This window comes from Solanum verrucosum, unplaced genomic scaffold (assembly GCF_900185275.1).
Source record: "Solanum verrucosum unplaced genomic scaffold, falcon-dt-bn FXZP01000182.1, whole genome shotgun sequence".
NCBI classification, from domain to species: Eukaryota; Viridiplantae; Streptophyta; class Magnoliopsida; order Solanales; family Solanaceae; genus Solanum; species Solanum verrucosum.
In genome coordinates this window covers 1973453-1994094 of record NW_026020378.1, presented here as the reverse complement: position 1 = coordinate 1994094, position 20642 = coordinate 1973453, and the positions used below count along the sequence as shown (strand labels likewise).

General features: G+C 34.8%; 2 protein-coding genes across 2 annotated transcripts; both read right to left on the bottom strand.

The window, feature by feature from the left end:
- Positions 1–8368: 8368 nt before the first annotated feature.
- LOC125838506 (probable polyribonucleotide nucleotidyltransferase 1, chloroplastic) lies at positions 8369–11617 on the bottom strand. The gene has a single exon (XM_049517553.1). It carries the CDS (start codon positions 11554–11556, stop codon positions 8842–8844), a length of 2715 nt encoding a protein of 904 aa, XP_049373510.1. The 5' UTR covers positions 11557–11617; the 3' UTR covers positions 8369–8841.
- A 4995-nt stretch (positions 11618–16612) lies between these two features.
- On the bottom strand, positions 16613–19505 carry LOC125838536 (profilin-2). Its single transcript, XM_049517583.1, has 3 exons — positions 19254–19505; positions 17378–17515; positions 16613–17023 (listed from the first exon to the last, which is right to left on the bottom strand). The coding sequence occupies exons 1-3, from the start codon at positions 19374–19376 to the stop codon at positions 16889–16891; spliced, it is 396 nt and encodes a 131-aa protein (XP_049373540.1). The 5' UTR covers positions 19377–19505; the 3' UTR covers positions 16613–16888.
- Between the last annotated feature and the right edge of the window lie 1137 nt (positions 19506–20642).

The window sequence follows — 20642 nt, the reverse complement described above, 5'->3', positions numbered from 1 at the left end:
ACAGTCATGGTAAGTTTATGGTTTAACTGTAGTTATTTTTTTTTTGACTTTAACTATAGTGACACTTCAATTTCACTATGGGGGTTGTTTTGTATCTAATCCTACTTTAAGGCATGTCAATGGAATCACTAGTGTTGAAAAGGTTAATAAAAATGTAGATGAGTTGCATATTATGTTGTTTCATAAAATAGCAATGAAATTGAGTGTTTGGATGTAGAGTCAACAAGAAGGGTATTTTTTACATATTAAATACTGATTCTGATGTTTTAAACTTTCTTAATGGTTTGAAGGGTGCTGATTTTGTTGATGTATATGTTGTACATCCCATTAGTATACCTTTAGTTGTAGAGGAGATACTTGTATTGCCTAGCACTAATGCTGATGTGTCCTCATCTCCACAATAAGATAATGTTGATGTGTCCTCATCTCCACAACAAGATAATGCTGATGTGTCCTCTTCCCTACACAAAAACAGGGCTGATCTGTCATCCTCCCCACAAATAGATAAGGCTGATATGTCTTCGTCTCAACCATTTGATGAAAATGAAAATAGGGATTTAAACCAAAATCAGCCCCCTTTAGTTGAAGAGCAGTCCCCTTTAGTTAAAGAACAAGCCCCTGCCCCTAGAGTTGAAGAACATTCTGATTCTGATTCACTCTATGATATTGATGAAAATATTGATGATTTGAGTGGTTTGGATGAAGAGTTGCTTCAAGCTAGGCAGTCTAATGTTCAAGAACAAGTTAAAGAAAAGACTCCTAGAGTAAATCTAGATGAGATACCATCTGGTCCGGTAGGTCTATATGCTGGTTTTGAAGACATTTATAAGGAGAAGAGGGGGAGATTTGAAGGCAATTTGGGTGGTGATGGCCTTTATTTTGATAGCTCAGGTCCTGGTAGTGACATTAGTGAAGATAAAGGGGATCCTGTTGAGAATGATGAATTGGTAGATCCAGCACCTAGGAAGGAAAGTACAAAGATCTATTTTGATCCAACTGCTAAAAAGGTTTTATTTCAACTATATATGGTATTTTTGAATCACATTGAGTTCAGAGAGGCACTGCAAACTTACTCTATTCAGAAAGGTGTTAATATTAAGTTAAAACCTAATGAGAAGGAAATGATAAGGGCAAAGTATAATAAAAAAGGTTGTCCTTGGCATATTCTTGAAAGTATTGATGGTAACACTGAAAATTTCAGTGTTAAAACATATTTTCACAAGAAACAAACTGTGTACCCCATTTGGATTAGTAAACATTACAAGGAGAATAAGTGAGCCTACCATCAAACTATATCAGATTCAGCCTTTGATACAAAAGCAATATGGTTTGTATGTTAGTAAGACAAGTTGTAGAAAGGCAAAACTGAGAGTTATGAATGAACATATGGGAGATTTCAGAGAGGAGTTTGCTAGGTTGTATGATTATGCTGAGCAATTAAACACCACAAATCCTGAAACTACTGTATCTATTAGGACATTCAAGAACACAATTCCAGGAAAAGACGTGTTTATGAGCATCTATATTTGTCTTGGTTCCTTAAAAATTGGATGGAAAGAAGGGTGTAGAAGGATTATTGGTTTAGATGGTGCATTTCGTAAAAGTGTATGTAAAGGTGAACTCTTATCTTGCATTTCCAAAGATGGAAATAATCAGATGTACCCTATAGCATGGGCAGTAGTTGATAAAGAAACCAAGGACACATGGTCTTGGTTTCTCAAGTGCATCAAACATGATTTGGAGCTTACAGAAGGTGAAGGACTAACAGTGATGTCTGATATGCAAAAGGTATTACTATATTATTTGTTAAATTTATTTCTTCATTTTTGGAGTAATTAATATTTAACATTGTTGTATGTCAAATGTTCTTTGTTTGACAAGGTCTTCATCTTGCACTTATTGATGTATTGCCAAATGCTGAAATTAGATGGTATGCTAGGCATATATGGGCAAATTGGAAGAAAGACTGGAGGGGTGAAGAAAGGAGAAGAAAATTATGGCAAGTTACCAGGGCATCATTTGAGGTACTTTTAGAGTCCAAACTTGATGACTTGAGTGAGTTAGAAGTAGGCATTGTAGAAGCTTTGTTAAAGTATAACAAAGAAACATGGTGTAGGGCATATTTTAAAGAACATAGCAAGTGTGATGTGGTTGAGAACAACATGTGTGAGACTTTCAACGGTTGGACTTTAGGTGCTAGGTTCAAATCAATAATCACTATGCTAGAGGAAATAAGAGTCAAAGTTATGGAAAGAATGAATCACATGAGAGAATTTTCAGAAAAATGGATTACTAATGTAGCACTAATGGCTATGGATATTCTTAGAAAAAAATACTGAAATTGCAGATAATTGTGAGGTAAAATTTAATGGTGATCTTGGCTTTGAGATTCATGATCCACCATATAAACATGTTATTGACCTAAAAAAGAAGGTGTGTAGTTGTAGGTTATGGCAATTAAAGGGAATTCCTCGTGGTCATGCACTTACAACAATTCATTATAAGGATTGGGTTGTTGATACATTTGTTGATCACTGGTATAAGAAGGAAACATACCTGAAAGCATATAATAGGTTTATTCAACCTATGACAAACATGAAGATGTGGCCAAAAAGTGATAGACCAGCCATTGAACCACCTGAAATTACAGCTATGCCAGGAAGACCAGGAAAAAATAGGAGAAAAGATAGTGATGAGCCAGTTAAGAAGAAGTTTGAAAAGGCTACAAGGAAGGGAAGAAAAATGAAATGTTCTATGTGTAAGACTTTTAGACATAACAAGAAAGGATGTCCAACTCTGGTAAGTTGTGCTTTAATGTCTCTTTGTTATTGAATTTTACTCTTATTATACTTTTGACTTTAAAATATGTTTGTAGAAAAATGTTGTTGCTGGAACAAGTGTTGCAACTTCAAATGTTGCTGCTGGAACAAGTGTTGCAAGTGCTGCAACTGCTGGAAGCCAGTCAAGTGTAAATGCAGGTCCAAGTGCAGGTTGCACTCCAAGTGCAGGTCTAATTAGTGCTACAAGGCCTATAAATGCTTCATCAAGTGGTGTGAGGCCTGCAACTGCCTTGGCATCTGGTGGAAGGCCTACCAGTGCCACATCAAGTGATGTGAGACAATTAAGTACTCAACAATCAACTTCTAGTGCAGGCGGCCAAAAAAGAAAGACAAGCACAACTTTGAGAGGTGGTGCAACTCTTGCATATAACAAATCAAGACCAAAAAAAGCAAAGACAACTGGTTATGGTCTCTTATTTGGATCAGGTGGCAGTGTAACTGCAACGGTGTGTATTTTATCATTTAAACACATTAAATTGCTTTAATTGATATTAGTTCATATTTAAGTTAAGATTTTTGTTGTTCTCTCAGTCTGGAAATATTAATAGGGTATTACATAGTGGCTACATTGTCAAGTTCAACTCATACCAATATTGATCTTGGTTACAAACTCAATGTACTAAGGTGGAAGGGAAGAGCCGCAATTACTCAAAGGCAGCTACGGGAGGAGAGTTACAAAAGCACTCAAGGCACACATTAGATTTCACTTGGTTTGGCTTAATGACTTGATCCCAACTAACTTTATTTTGATTATGACTTGATCCCAATTGTTTTGGTTATGCTATTAGGAAGACTTTGTTTTTGTATATGAATGGCGCCTATATGAATTTGTGTTATGTTGCTATTAGGAAGACTTTGTTTTTCTGTATGAATTTATGTTTGAATGAAGTGCTATTTAGATTTCTGAAGCAAATGCAGTCCATTTCATTATCAAATAATACCTAGTACAAATTAATATATCTTAAAAATAACGGCTACAAACAAATAACAACAATCACAATAACAGTGATATCAATACTAGTGTTTGATCCTTGTCTTCCTTGCCTTCCTTGTCTTCTATGTCTTCCTTGTCTTGCTTGCCCTGAACTCGTTGATGGATTCTTAATGTTGTATTGTTCTTGGCATGTTGAATCATTTGCATCAGCCCATCGAAAAAATCCACACCCATTACCGGATGAATATTTTTGGCAACCCCAAAATATTCTTCCAGGATTAGTTGGTGTTCTTGATGTCTTTAGTTCAGCATATATTCCACAGTAGCAACATCGAACCGTCATTGTGAAGACCAACAAAATCAAACCAACAAAAATACAATAGAACCACACACAAAAAAAAAGATGAAAAAAAAATACAATAGAATCACACACAAAAAAAAGATGAGTAGATCGAAGTAAAAAATAAAGGCACCAAAAATAAAAGAGAAAAAAAATTGAAGAGACAAAATCGAGAAAAAGCTCAAATTTGTCCAACAATGGTGTTTGAGTGAAAATAAAGAAGAAGAGATGGCCTTTAAAGGTCAAAATCTGACCGTTAGTGCCTTTTTAAGGCGTCTCACACTCTTACCTTGTGTGTATTACACGCTCCATGTGGAGTCTTTCCACATAGGATGCCACATCAAAAAAAATGTTTAAAATGTTGGGTTTTGATGGGTTCAGGGGTCCAGATGACAAAAGGGTAGATAGAAGAGTTCACAATACAAACAGATACAAGTACAATGGTCCACCAGACCATTCTACCTTTTTTATTTTCCTTTTTGGAGTGAGTGACTACTCTAATTTATTCCTTCCTCCCATTTTACATGAGTTGGTTTAGATTATCACCAAATTTAAGAAGGAAATTTTTTTGAGTATTTATAATTTAAAATAAGTAATAGATTTTGTATTGCTATAGATTATTTCATAAATACTAAAATATATATTTTAAAATTAAATTTATGAGTAGATCTGTCACATATGGTTTGACTAATGCGATTTACATCCCCTATGTTGTTTGCAGATTATTACACGGTGGGTAGTGCACATAAAGTGCTACGGTTGTAGCCAGAGGCGAACTCAGAATTTGAAGAATTCCGGTGCACTAATATTATCTTAATTTAGGCATTAGCAAAAAATGGGTTTGTTCTACGGAATGATTATAGGTTTGAATCCCTTATCCAGCCATTCGAATGTTATTAATAAGCCCCCTTTAAATTCAAAACTTATACTAATAAATATGGAAAAGGCTTAAAAATGTCCTTAACCTATTAGAAATGGTTCAAAAATGCATCTATTGGTTTAAAAATACTTTTTTCTATAAATACAACAATAACCCTTTAAAAGGACAATCAAACTGTTGCTCAACATTATGGAATCAGAGACAGCAACTTGAACTTCACGATGTTCTATAGGCATAACATAGTTGCAACTTCTTGGCCAACGATACAAGATCCAAACCCCAGGAATCCATATAGAATGTAAGCAGCAATTCTATGATTCTATGAATATATGCACCCTAGACTTCTGGGTTCAAATACACTGCTGTCCAGAAGCAATTTGCAGACGACCAGTGTTCCCTTTATATACATCATATTGATGATAGCAAGACATCAGAAAAGGTACTGTGACCATTGTGGCTATATTGGAAGTAATTTCTGTAGAAAGCATAGATCCAAGACATGGTAAATATCCATAAAGACCATCTTGCATAGTAGTAGTAGCACCCTTAACTATTGGAGCCGCCATTTTGTACAAATATGCACCATCCCAAAAGGAAAAAGTCCCATTGAGCTGCGGCAATGTCACATAAGTCCCACAAAATCCTGCAATAAAAATGCAGATCACAGCCATAACCTCCTTCAATTGACCAGCCATGATAGACCAGTCGGCAATGCCAAAAGCAAGCTATGCAATGGCCCCAAAGCTTCTGTCAACTTCGTTGATGAGCAAAACTTTGTAAAAGGTTAGCAACCACAACTTTGTCATCATGACAGGAGAAAAAAAGACCAAAGTACAGTTCATGATAACGAAGGTGAAGATGGAAAGATTTGTGAGCGAAAAGCACAAGATTTCCCACCATGCAAGACTCGAAAGGGTAACACTCAGTAAAAGGGAATAATCAAGCCTTTGACTAATACAAGACAAAGTAGGAAGTCTTAAGAGAGTAACCAAAAAGGACATATGCATCAGTAAAGTAGAATAACCATCACTTCCCTATCCACGTACAGTCGTGCATCCTCTTCAAGATCATGTACATGCCGCAGAAGTTCAGGCAATACAGGAACTTCACCCATAAACTGTAACCTGGAGCAAGAATATCACGAGACTGCATTGAATTGAACACATCTTTTGTGGTATAAAAAACATCTAGACAGACATTAACAATATGACCCATGTATTCAATGAGGAACAGGACCATGGTGAGAGCATTCTTGGCTTCAACTAATTGTCACTCCAAGTACACTAGCTCCCTCACTAGGTATAAGTATTGTGATCCTGTGGCAATACCAGAATAAGTTTATACACATAGATGAATACAATAGAAACAATATCAAGAGTGTGGTACGGAAGAACCATCCATAGACCAACAATATTTGCTAATTCAGTTGTAAACTTAGTGACCATAGCCAACTCGGAGAGCGCACGAACCACAGGACTGAAAATTGAACCATTGTCATGAACCTGCCAACTCCTTTAGGAATGCACGGTCATCAAAATGAACCAGAAATGATGCCGTATTACCACTAGTGTTTGTGATAAGAAAAGAACCAAAAACATCAATTGTCATCTGTAGAGTGAGGAAGGAAAAATTAAAGAAATTACCAATATGATCCTTTACTTGAGACGTAGAAATAAAGTTCCAATTAGCGAGGAAGGGTCATATTTGACAAAAATATGGGTGTGCCAAGAAGTGTGTTGCCTTTGAATACCACACCAAGGGGCAAGAAGGTTATCAGGCAATATAAACTCCACCCGCATTGCACCAACAAAAGAATACATAAGGGAAAGTTTGGAAAACCATCCCAGTAGCTTGTAAGGTGCAGAAGCAGTTCACTGCCTTCAACACCCATTTTAAATCCACCTGAATCATCTATAAAGTCCTGCCCAGTATCAACCCACGCATCCACAACACTATCAAATGGTAAAATACCTAGTATTGGTTCAAGCTCAAAATGGAGATCTGGGCACATCCTCATATGATAGCTAAAACAACTTATAGACTAGATAGACGAGGAGGAGAACTGTACTTTATTTATACACTAATGAAGAATATATAGGAGTTGATACAACAATGAGTCCTAAAGTGATGCAACAACTAATCCCAGCTGTACAAGCAGATAACTGTGAGATAATTAAAAAATATTCATGTATATCTGTTTTAATAGCAACATGAGGTATCAAGTAGTAGACCAATAGGAAGCTTCTCACCTGAGAGTTCATATGTGTTGTGTTGTACAGTGCCAAATGATGGAGCAGAAGCGTTGAAACTAGTGCATAAGCATGAGCTATGGCTAATAGAATCGGATGCGCATTTGGATAGACTCCCAATTGTAGAAACAGGGACAGTTAACTGAACATTCGCTAAGATTGGTGCAAAATTGTCTAGAACAAATTCTTAGTCTTTAACAACCAAAATTTCTTGAACTGCACTCATTGAACCTTCAAATTCATCTTGAAGGTCGCACACATCCTCTGATTTTTCATCTTCTAGAGCAGAGTGACTCTCTGAGCTAAAAACTATTGCATCAGAACGCTCATCGACGAGCACCTTGTGGTTGGTTTGTTGGGAACATTCATTGAACAGGTGGGCTTCGATAGTGCTGCATATCCTTCTGTAGACACAAGTACCTCATTATCTGAATTAAATGGTGAATCCTCTGTCTTTCGCATTTCATCGAACAGTTGTTCTGCGTCTAAATTTCCAACTATGGAAGTTGATTCAAATGCACAAAGGTAGGGGTATTGCTCAGATTAGCAAACAGAAACCAATATAACAAAGTAAGTTGTATTGATCAATAAAAGGAACTCACAATCAAATTGTTCATCAATTTAGTAACCAAAGAACAAAAGGAAACTAGAAAAGGGAGATTCCAGACTGCTATTACAAAATAGCTAATGAAAAGAAAATAACATGTCTTGACATGAGTCCTCATAGATTATTTCTCTCTTCTATATGTAGGCATCTTTCCAGGGTCCCAAATGTAATTCGACATACTCACACATGGTTCTTCCACCATGGCAAGGTTAATAACACCAAAGGCCCTCAAGCTCTCCATTCTGAAAGGAACTAGACAAATATCTAGTAATTCATTGCTCCGTGGCCAAAAGATACTTGGAAAATAATTAATTATTTTAACATTCAAGGGAAGTTCTTATGTAAGCTAGTATCAGATGGGAAAAGGGATAAAGAATTGTCCAACCCCAACAGGTCGTTCCAGCATCTCAACAAGGCTCAAGTGAACTAAAGCATTAAAACCCGTATCTGGGCTTCTACATCTGCCCATGGGCAGGCAGTTTAGTAAAATGAAGATAAGAGACAATAGCCATGAAAGGAAAGAGTAAAAAACAGCTTGCAATTACTAACTTCAATCATATTCAGAATGGTTACAGCAGAGATGAAAAAAGCTTCATGGATGTATAAGCAAGCTGATCGTACTGGTCTTTCTTTCAGAAAAATGCATCTTGATCATGGGATGCATATATCACCAAGAAAATTACTGCATTTACATTTTTTCCGCTGTTGAACACATCAGAATCAACCTGCTAACTCTCATGTCAGCTTGAATCATAACCCCTCTCTCAATTTGACAAAAAAAGAACTATCTGAATTTCAGCCTATCCAATAACTCAATTCTTCCCAACCCTATATCCTCTTTTATATCCAACTGAGAGGACAGTCACCTGCCACATTTTCAAAATGAGACTAAATTACTCCCTCATTATAGCTTTCTTATACAACTTCTGACTCTCCATTGACCGATGTTGCCGCCACTTATGTTTGATTGGGGCTTGTCTGGTCCATCTTTTTATGGACTTACTGATCTCTTGGCTGCTTCTTTCGCTGGGCTTGATACGTTGACGGGAACTGTTTTCTCCTTCAGAGGATTCTCACTCTCCTTTGAGACAGTCGCAGCTTTCTTTGGTTTACCCTTGTCTGAAGTTTTCGGTGAAACTACATTGTCATTTGAAAGGCTAGCACTGCGTGGCTTTGTACTTTGTTTCTCGGTCTCGGCATCTGGAAGTAATGCACGTCGGCTTAAGCGAAGTTGCCCCTTGTCATTGATCTCTATGAGCTTGACATCCAGGCGGTCTCCAACTTTGAAAGCATCTTCAGCCTTGGCTAGCCAATTTGCACTCAGCTCACTGATATGGCATAATCCCTCTCGTCCAGGCACGATCTCCACAAAAACACCATAAGGCGCAACAGATTTAATTTCACAATTCTTATAAATGTCACCAACAGTTGGAACCATTGTTAGATTACTTATGATGGCTTTGGACTTTTCCAGGCTTAACAAATCCTTTGCAGTTATTTTCACCACACCATCATCTTGTGTTTCAATAGCTTCAACACCAGTTTCCTCAATAATGCTCTTCACCTTCTTTCCACCGGCGCCAATTATAAGGTTTATTTTTTCTGGTTTAACCTTCATAACATGGATGAGCGGAGCATATTTTGACAGCTCTCTTGAAGGGGGTGGTGAGCATTTTGACATCTCAGCAAGAATGTGCTTTCGACCATCTTTAGCTTGTAAGAGAGCTTGTTTCATGATTGGCAGTGTAATTCCTCCAACCTTTATGTCCATCTGAAATGCTGTAATACCAACATCATTTCCAGCAACCTTGAAATCCATATCTCCTGATGCATCTTCAGAACCCAATATGTCTGAAAGGATGAGTGGAGTTCCATCTCCACCAAATTCCTTTGTGTCCAGAACCATACCCATTGCAATACCTGCAATAGAACACTTAACAGGAACACCGGCATCTTGCAAAGCTAAGCACCCACCGCATACAGACGCCATACTCGATGAGCCATTGCTTTCAGTGATGGTACTTTCAACACGAACAGTGTAAGGGAAGTCATCTTCAGGGGGCAGTATTGGTTGTAGTGCTCTCTCTGCCAGCGTTCCATGACCAACTTCTCTTCTAGATGGGGCCCCTACCCTCCCAACTTCACCAACGCACGAGGGTGGAAACGAGTACTGAAGATAAAATCTCTTGTATTCATCTTCATCCACAAGGTTGTCTATCTTCTGTGCCATTTGCTTATCTCCAAGTGTTACCACCGCCAATGACTGTGTTTCACCTCGAGTGAAGAGAGCACTCCCATGTGCCCTAGGAAGCAGTCCACAACGTGCATCAATCAATCGTATCTCCTGAGGGCTCCTTCCATCACTTCTCTTACCCTTGTCCACAATCTGTTTCCGCAAAAATTTGGAAGTAACTTCCTTAAATACCAGCTTCACATCAACCTCAGAGAACAGCAATGGCACAGATTTTCTTGCAACTGGCTTTATGTGAATATCACCCTCATCAACTTCACCATCAACCACCACTTCTTCATCTTCATCCTCCTCCTCTAGCAAATCAGGCATCGTCTCAGTTGATACAAAAGCTTCCATCGTACTGATATAACCTTTCTCAGACAATATGCTTATTACATTTTCTTCCAATGATGATAACGCCTTTCTTCTTGGAATCTTGTTTTTGATTTGTAGAACTTCCACTAATTCACTGCCAGCAATTTCTTCGACTAGCTTATACAGCTCCGTAGGAGGTAATCTGATTGCATCGAACATTTTGGGCTTTCCGCATTTCTGCACTAAAGCTTCCACCTCCTTGCAGATACCCCGCACAGCATCCTGCCCAACTTCTACGGCTTCAAGCAACTTATCCTCCGGAAGAAAATCACAGTACCCCTCAATCATCAATATTGCATCTTTGGTCCCTGCTAGTAACAAATCCAACGTGGAGTTTTCCATTTCCTTAATGGTTGGATTCAGGATGAACTTATCACCAATAAGACCGATTCGAACTCCAGCAATAACTTGTGAATTCGGTACTTGTGACAAAGCCATAGCAATTCCAGCAGCAGTAACTGACAATGCATCTGGTGGATGCACACCATCATAACTTAATACCCAAGAAAGCAGTTGAGTTTCATAATAAAACCCCTTAGGCATGGTTGGACGTAAAGGCCTATCAATCAATCTACAAATAAGAACCTCATGATCTTTCGTCCTCCCTTCCCTTTTAAAAAATCCCCCACTAGTCCTACCAGCTGCAGAGAAACGTTCTTGATAATGTACAGAAAGTGGGAAAAAATCAGCAGGCTCACTTGGTACATCAGCTAAACAAACAGTTGTATAGATAATAGTTTCTCCATCTCTAATTGTAACAGCCCCACTAGCTTGCCTTCCTATAAGACCTGTCTCAACCGTTATATGTCTATCGCCAACAGGAATTCGAACAGAGAAAGGGGAAGGGGAACCTGGAACTCCTGCACTATCCGGAGGTAAAACATACACTTCCTGAGGGTCAACTGAAGCTCTTAAGGAGAATTGCGTAGAATTTCGTCTTCGGCTTCTGTTCCTCCTGTTTTCCAGTGTTGAGGAAGCAAAAAACTGATAGGTTGTGCTGTGAAGCTGTAGAGGGAAAGCGTAGGACCTGCATAGTTCATTGCGAACTGTTGGTAGGAACTGTAGAGGTCGGCCATGGAAGCTAGGGTTGGCGAACATTGCTGCTTCGCCACAAAACTATAGGTGCTAAGTGAGACAGGGATTGGTGATATCCCTTTGAAATAAACGAAAAATGAAAATTAGTTAGATTATAAGATAAGAAAAGGAAAAGAGAAAGATTTGACTGTTTATTCACCATCTATTTACTAAAAAAAAAATTGTACTTATTTGAAAAGTGAGAACCTACCAAGTGAAAAATTGAATTTATCAAATTATTCATTAAATTTATAAATACACATATAAAGGAAATAATATATTTAATAAAGATAATAACAATAAAATAAATAAAAATATGTTAAATATTGGTCGTTTAAATTAATGGTCACAAATAGGGGTGTACAAGTCAAACTGAACTGACAAACCAAATCAAATCGGAAAAAAAAAATCGATTTGTGGTTTGGTTTGGCGGTTGAAAAAAAAAACAACCACTCTTGGTTTGGTTTGGTATTAAAAGAAAAAAAATCAAACCGAACCCAAACCAAACCGACATAATATATATATATTTGTTAATATATTTTTAGTTAGTTTATAGTTTTCAATGTTTATATATTTTATTTCAAATTTGGGCTTGTAAAATTTTGTAAATATTATATATATAATTTTGTTTTATTTATAGATAAAAAAAATATTATTTATAATCTACTTTGTTAATACATTTTTAGTTAGTTTATAGTTTTCAATGTTTATATATTTTATTTCAAATTTGGGCTTGTAAGATTTTGTAAATATTATATATATAATTTTATTTTATTTATAGATAAAAAATATTATTTATAATCTACTTTGTTAATATATTTTTAGTTAGTTTATAGTTTTCAATGTTTATATATTTTATTTCATTGGGATTTGTAAAATTTGTAAATATTTTATTTTGTATTAAGATTTGAAGTTATAATTATATTGTTATAGTTTTTCAAATTCAATGTTAACAATTTATTTTGTAAATATTTCGTTTTGTATTCAGTTTGACTGTATCCTTTAATCTTATTAAGAACGTTGATATTTCAAAAAAAAAAATTGTACTTATGTGAATTTTACTGTGTTTACGAAAATTTCTATTCATTTAACATTTCTTAAGTTTAGCTTATCACACAGATAAGTGAAAATATATTTGATCTCTTTTTCAAACATCGTATAGTTGTAAAAAATCGAAAAATCGAAAGAACCGACTAAAACCAAAATCGAAAAAACCAACTTTGTGTGGTTTGATTTGGTTTTTAGATTTAATAAACCGACATAATTGGTTTAGGTTTTTTTTAATGAAAAACCAAACTAAACCGACCTATGTACACCCCTAGTCACAAATATAAAAGATGTATTAGAGAAGGGTCAAACTCATATGTGGCCCCCTTGGCACTAAGTTTCACTTACACACCTCAACTGAGTGATGTTCATTTTAGATACCTCATGTAGTGTCCCGTTGTGTCATTTTAACACTTTTTGCTGACATGTCAAGGTGAGTGTGATACACTCAACAATAGAGCGCGAAAGACTCAATTTAGCTATTTTTTAATTTTATTTTATCTTCTTCTTTTCCATTTTTCAAGCTACCACCTCCCACCATTTTTTGAAGCTTAAACTCCTTCAATGGAGGTCGAATTTTTTATTCAAATCTATTTTCAAGTCATTTTTTTCTTCTTAATTGTATAACTTTTCTTAATCTACAATCACCCCCCCTCCACCTTTTTTACCGAAAAAATGGATACCAACACTCATATTTCATATTTATTTTCTTTCTTTCTTCCTCACCCTCTTTTCTTCCCACAAAACAACACTAAAAAAAAGAAGATCCGAAACAATTTAAAAAGTTGATAAAAGAAATAAAAAAATTGTTGGGTGTAGTAGAGAAGACAACTACCTTCGGGGAGGGAGGAGGTTCAAATTGATTTTTTTAGAATAATATTTTTATTTTATTTACTAAATAAATTTTAAAATAATTTTTAACTTAAAATTACACATGTAATCATTTAATTGATTGTTTGTCACATCATCAACGAGTATATTACATTCTCCTTCAACTTTTTGCTTATTGTCAAACAAATGTCAAAATGACATAGCGGGACCATATATAAGGTGTCCAAAATAAATATCATCCAATTAAGATGTCTAAATGAAATTTAGTACCAACTTTAAAGAGTCGCTAATGAATTTGCTCTTAAAGAAAACTTGCTTATGTCATGGTTTAGTAAGAGATGGATGCATGGAGACGATGTCCGAAGAATATACAAAGACTCAAGAAATTAATCCTTTTAGGAATGTAGCCTTCGGAAAAGGTTTAGGGGAAAGCGTTTATGCCCTTGATGACATGGAAGAAATGACAAAAGACACGGTGGCAATGGTACATTTGCCGAGACAAACTCGTATAGATTTGAGCGGTCAAATACATATGCAGACCCTTAAATTTGTACTTAAATTTCATTTTGACACTGCAACTCAACCTTGTTCCACTCCAATTTTTATATTCTATTTAGACATTTTTTTCCAAAGAATCAATAAAGTGGGATGTGTGTACTTCACACTCCATGGCATACCACAAAAGCCAATTAAAAACACATACACAACTCCTCTAACTTTCCCCCATTTTTCATTTTGACATGCTAACTTAGTCTTGTTCCATTTTAATCCTTCACCTCTATTTCATATAGTACCATTTAAATAGAAAATATTAAATTTATGATTTCTTCATTTTTTTTATTTATGTTCTTAATTTCCACTTTTTCATTTTAAAAATCAACGTCATATCTTTTTTTTTATTAAAAATAAAATAAAATAATGGATGAACATCAATTTTTTAAAAAAATATTTTTTATAGAGTTTTTGTACATTATTGTGTGAAAAAATAATCGACGAAAGTGAGTTGGTTTTCTTTTTAAATTAATTAATTAAATTAAATAACACCACATATTTTTTTCATATCTAGTCTATTTGGACTAACTTAAACACCATCTTTCTAATTTTTCATTCAACTAAATACAATTAAAAAAAAAAACTCATGCTCATTGCTAATTAATAAGACTATAAAAAATGTTGAAACTCGATAGACTTCATTAGGTTGTCATTGATTTTCTTAAGAAAGAAAATCGACGCACTTTCGTTGGTTATTTTTCACACAAAAATACATGAAAACTCTCAAAAAGAAATTGTTACTTTTTAAAAAAAAAAATCAATTATCATCCGTCAATTTAAATTTTTTACAATAACTAACGGATGAACGCCGATTTTTAAAATACAAAATTGCAGTTGAAGAGCATATATAGAAATAAAGAAATCATAAAATTAATATTTTGTGTTTAAATAGTTACATAAAAAAAATAGAGTTGAAAGGTTAATCTTTTATTATTATTTTTAAAAATATATTTTTTGGTCTTTCACTCTCTTAGAGAAAGTGTGATGCACACACTCTGTCACATCACTTAAAAGTGCCTAAATGGAACATAAAAATTGGAGTTGAAGAGTTAAAATGAAACAAGATTGAGTTAAAATGCTAAAATGGGACAAATTTAAGAATTTGCATGTGTTTGACCATTTGAGCATGACAGAAATATTTGATGGTATATCCACATACAAAACCGTTTACTTTCGTACTAGGATTATGGTGGAATTTTTTTATTGTTTACAATAACCTATTAATAGTTTACTTTATTCATTTTTTGAGACATTCTGATTTCAAATAATATAATGACAATATAACAACAACATACTATTTTCTGGAGTTTCAAGTTTACTTCGATTTTGATTTGAATGTTTGCTTCATATATTCATACGAGGATGCGACTCGAAGTTGAGGCTAGAGCTTCTTGACATGCTTGCAAACATTCTAAGTGCAAAAAAAAAAAATAGCTTTTAAGTTAAAAATAAAAAATCAAACTGAAATGATTTTTAAGTCAAAAAATAAAAAGTAGGGGAAGACCTATTTTTGATTTCAGACTTATTTTAAGTCATTTTTGATTTATTTTAAGCCATTTTTTACCTTGCCAAACACTTCATAACTTATTTTAAGTTATTTTTTATATTTGTCAAAAATTGACTTAAAAGTAGGTTTGACCAACTTTAAGTCAATCCAAACGGGTACTAAGACGTGTGTTCTTGACCTCATATAAATTAAACTTTACTATTTTAAAGATAAACAATTTAGCACCCATGCACCATGAATTCAGAACGAAATATATGTTGGTTTAACTTTTCTCATGCTAGCTTAGTTAGTTCTTGTTTCTCAGGAATTTGCAATGACGAAAAGAGAATAAACGACTTAGACAATAATACCATACATACACTTAGACAAGACAAGATTTTTGTATCAAAAAACATGTCTGCTCAAAGTGAGGGCATATTAGAGTTTTGACAGAATTGTCAATCAATCCTGCCTTCTTTTCCAACAGTCATTGTTTTACCGTCTTCTTCCACCTTCTCTTTTCTCAAGCATAAAAATAATAGAGATGATTGTGAGGTAAATATATATCATCTCTATTTTCTTTTTCTTTGTTTTGTTGCTTTCCGCTTTAAATTTATTCGTTTGTTTGTTTTCCCACCTCTGTTTCTACATGTATGCTTGAGAGTATTGGATGTTGTCACTTAGAGCTTTCAGTAGCTGTTTATATATATGGTATGGAGATTTTGAATATAGCCAAGTCTAACCCTATCAAAGCAGTCTGTCTCACCTTGAACCAACCAATAGAAGACCTTGAAGGGAGCTATATATCTGAATGATGAAACGATAATTGTTATTATAAGAGGTAGGTAATCATTTCAATTACCTATAATCATTTGAATGGTGTGTCTGCCTGTCCATCAATCTATGTGCCTAAACCCTTGTGAAAAAGACTGAGCACTTGATGATTACAAACTTCTCGCTTCATCTTGTACTCATTTAATTTACGATTTGAATAATAAATTAATTTCACCCTTCACGTTGGTATATTTATGGATTCACAAAACTGACTTACAATAAAAGGTTAAAAGAAAAACTCAAAATCCGCTCATTTTTACTGAAGAATCGAGATCCCACCATATATAAACACAACGACCAAGCAAAATGACAACAGATCAAAAATCCAAATCCATTATATATAACCAACCAAGTGCTCAATGACAAAATCTTATATCACTAAAAACATAGAACAAAGAAATACAACGATAGAGCAGTTGATGATTACAAACTTCTCCTCAGTAAACAGCACACATGATGACTTGTTAACGGCCACAACTATGTAAGGATGACAGTAATACACTGCAAAAATATTCAACTCATTATAATTAAAGTGTGGAATTAAAGAGACAAATTAAAGCCTACCCATGCCAATGGCAGAAATTTGGAGTCAACTTACCAATATGCCTAGAGACCTTGTTCAACAAGATAGTCACCCAACCTTTCAACAATCATATTGCACTGTCCAGGAGTCATCGGCTCATCATATATTCCAATGATCAAAGCCTGGTTGGTCTTCTTAATGGTGATACCACCTGGACCCTGAAAATAACAACCACATCCAGACTGAGTCACCACTCACATTACAGAGAACAAATTAATTTGTTGGTAAACAAACACTCCCTTTGAATAATGAACATTAAAACAGAAACCAAAGGCCCTCAAGCTCCCCATTTCCAAAGGATATCATTTAGTTCATTACTGTGACCAAAAGATACTTGGGAGGATGATTAATTATTTTAACATTCAAGGGAAGTTCTTATATAAGCTTGTATAATCAAATGGGAGAAGGGATAAAGATTTGTCCAACCCCAACAGGTCGTTCCAGCAACTCAACAAAGCCCAAGTGAGTTAAAGCATTAAAACCTTTTTTTGAAAAAAACAACGATCATGTACCTTCTTCCCTCGGATCACAGCTCCTGGCTCTCCTTGAATCACCATGTATTTTGTTCCCCCAAGATACAAACCAGTTGGAGCAAGTGTTCCAGGTTCCGCAAAGTCATTCATGATGCCTGTTATTTCTTCGGGCTTGAACTGCCATAAAACATGTATCAAAGTTCAACAAATAATTCAATAATAGACAATTTAAAAACAACAAATGATCATGTGTCTCTGAAAAAGAAAAATTAGCCTCTTCCACCCATCCCCTCATTACTCACCATGCTTCCCAAGGGAAATGGTGGTGGGCATAGAGGGAGGTGGCTCTACTGCTAGGATTTCAACTTTATCGGTTTTAGAATGAAGATAATTGGGTAATTAATTTTGATATTTGTACATATTTAATGAATTTCTTAAAAGAAATATATTGTTTGTGAAAGTCACTGGATTCGGACAAACCCATATTTGGACTTCTACGACTGACCTCAGGCACGCAGTTTAGTAAAATGAAGAGGAGATAACAACTATGAAAGGAAATAGGGAAAAACAGAGGAAAACACAATTTAAATTTTCTACATTAGAAGCACTTAATTTACCATTTAAAACAACCACATTTATAATATGTAATCTTCACACTAGCATAAAACAAATCGAGAACAACAATCATCATGAACGCAAAGTTTCTAACTATTTAGCTAAGCTGCTATAGCTGTAACCTAAAACTTCATCACAATTAATCAGAAATTATATCCCCTTTCTGAGATCCCCATTGTTCCGAGCCAAAAGTAAAGGGGGAAATCTGTTAAGAACTGGAGGTTTTCGAATCAGACTGGCCCTCACAATAAAAGTTTAACTGGAGAGAAATAGTTCTCGAGTTCTACCTTTACATTTTGTTCCCTTTGGCTTGCTATTCTCTTTCACATCGATCTTCTACTCTTCTTTGGGCCACATACTCGCATCTTCTAAATTAACCTTTCAGACAGGTAAAGTTCTCACCATTTTTTCTAATTATTCGACATGTTCTTCATGAGACCATGCACTCTCAGAAAAATAAAAATGGAAAACCAAGGGAAGATAGGTTCAACACCTTGTTGGGGACACCACTAATAAGCTCCACCAAATAGATATGGCTCTTAACAGTAGGTTCAACCAGATTAAAGCTCATAGAAGCTTTACTAACTATAGAAATAGGAGTAAATGAAAAGCCTGAAGTTTTTTTACCTCATTCAAAGTTAATTCCTCTCCATATTGTACACAATTTTACATCTCAGTCTTCACAGAAGGTCACAATTCCCATACATTTCCTGATTTCCTTTGATAATGGTGGTGTTTGGCAACATACGCATCAATTATTTCACCGATAAATTGTTATCCCTCACTCGCACATATACCAGGTAGTTATATCCACCAAGCCATAGGCTGATGGGAAATTTACTGATTTTCTTCTATAGGTTTTAAGCACCCAAGGGCTCTAGAAGAGCCAAATAATCCAATATTCCTCCTTACCATGCTTCCAAAATTCTGAGGTACACAAATATCAATAAACTATATGAATCCTCTCTATCCATTCTGTTCTATTCAGATCTATTTAATTCCAATATAAAATAATCATCTAACACCCTTCATTTATCCTATCTTAAGACTCTCCCAAAAAAAAATTAATAATAAAAACACCAAAATCTTCTCCCATAGACATCGGGATATATCTGTTTTCATGCTAAGTTCACCAAATATACAACAATTCAACAAAACCACGACTTCCCACTTCATAATTCTGACCTTACAAAGTAAAACATCAACAAAATTCTGAAACCACTTGAATCTGAGTTAGAGCAAAAAACAAAAGGAACCCAGATGAAATCTAGCAAAATTAGAGATGGGTATAGAATAAAACCTGAGGGAAATTGGCAGATTGAGCCCAAACAGTTCCGTCCTGGCCAACAATAGCAGCAGAAGTGAGATGATTACCTTCAATCTCACAAAGCAAGTGCTCATCAACATATGTTTGCCAAGACATCTTTGATTCAACCCAAGTTTCAGCTTCAGTTGCTTCTTCAAAGTAGCTCTGAATTCAAGATCTATGGTTCAGTGAAAATGGTTGATAATGGCTTTTTCTAGAAGTTGCGTTGATGTTAAGCTCATTAATGTAAATGGTCAATATTTTTCTTTTTTTCGTGTAGATTGAATAATTAGAAGATTCGGACAATTATAAAAATCTCCTTTTGACTAAAGTATGACTATTGTTTAACATGTTTTGAGCATATACGGTTATTATTTTAGTAAAATGTAACATGAAAGTTGTGAGTATAAGAAATTTTTTATAAAATAATATATTGTGGATGTCCACTACATTTAGGGTTGCGCATCGGTCGGTTCGGTTCGGTTTTAGGTGTTATTGGTTCGGTTTATCGGTTTTCGGTTTGTAAATACTTCAAACCGATTATTGTGGAATCTATTTTATATATTACTTGTGAACAAGGTGAATGATTAATATTATTGTTACTGTGCATTTTTCAACTATGCCTATATATACTTTCTTTTGTATGTGAAATTTGTTTTATATTTTATTTATGATTATGCTCATTGTTTTGGTTATTACATAAGCTTTTAATTTATTTTGTTTTGTGTGTGAAATATTTTGGGTTCACATGGAAATTGAAAAAGAGGTGGTAAAATGTTAATGGTCAATTGTGGTAATTAAAAGAAAGAACATTATGGGTTCTTAAGATGGTCCTTCAAATGTGAAGGTAAGTTTTGGCCATCAAAGTGGTATGAAAAGTTATTGGGCACATTGAGTTGGTGCAACCCAATTTGAAAGTTTTTTAAATCCTCCATTAAAATAAAGAAATACAAAGTGGTAGTATATTTAGTACTTTTAAAGTGATGTTGAGGTGGGTCAAATAAATTTGATAATGTCAAAGTATGACTAATAAAAACTTATGGAGCATGTACAAATGGTTATGGTCATTTCTTGAAGAGAATGTGACGTGTGTTCGTATGGATAAGGACATGTTCATGTATGGTTGGATAATTGCCACATCTCACCTCTACGGGAGGTTTGAGATATTGAAAAAAAATAATATATTTTGAGATAAATAGTCATTTCGGTCATATACTTTGAGTACTACACAAATATTGTGGTATGTTTTATTATAAACTATTGTAGGACAAAAGAAAGAAATAATTCTTTTCTATAAAGGTTATGGTCATGACCAAAATAAATGTTATTGTGCGGGAACACAAATTTGTCATTGGTTGTCAAGAAATAAGTCTTGCAGTAATA

Bases quoted from the DNA above. Each gene is read 5' to 3' on its own strand.
- LOC125838506 (XM_049517553.1), bottom strand. From the start codon at position 11,556: ATGTTCGCCAACCCTAGCTTCCATGGCCGACCTCTACAGTTCCTACCA.
- LOC125838536 (XM_049517583.1), bottom strand. From the start codon at position 19,376: ATGTCTTGGCAAACATATGTTGATGAGCACTTGCTTTGTGAGATTGAA. The intron at 17,516-19,253 runs GTTTTATTCTAT...GTTTTATGGCAG, and splicing joins AATCTGCCAATTTCCCTCAG to TTCAAGCCCGAAGAAATAAC. The intron at 17,024-17,377 runs GTACATGATCGT...TGTTATTTTCAG, and splicing joins CTGTGATCCGAGGGAAGAAG to GGTCCAGGTGGTATCACCAT.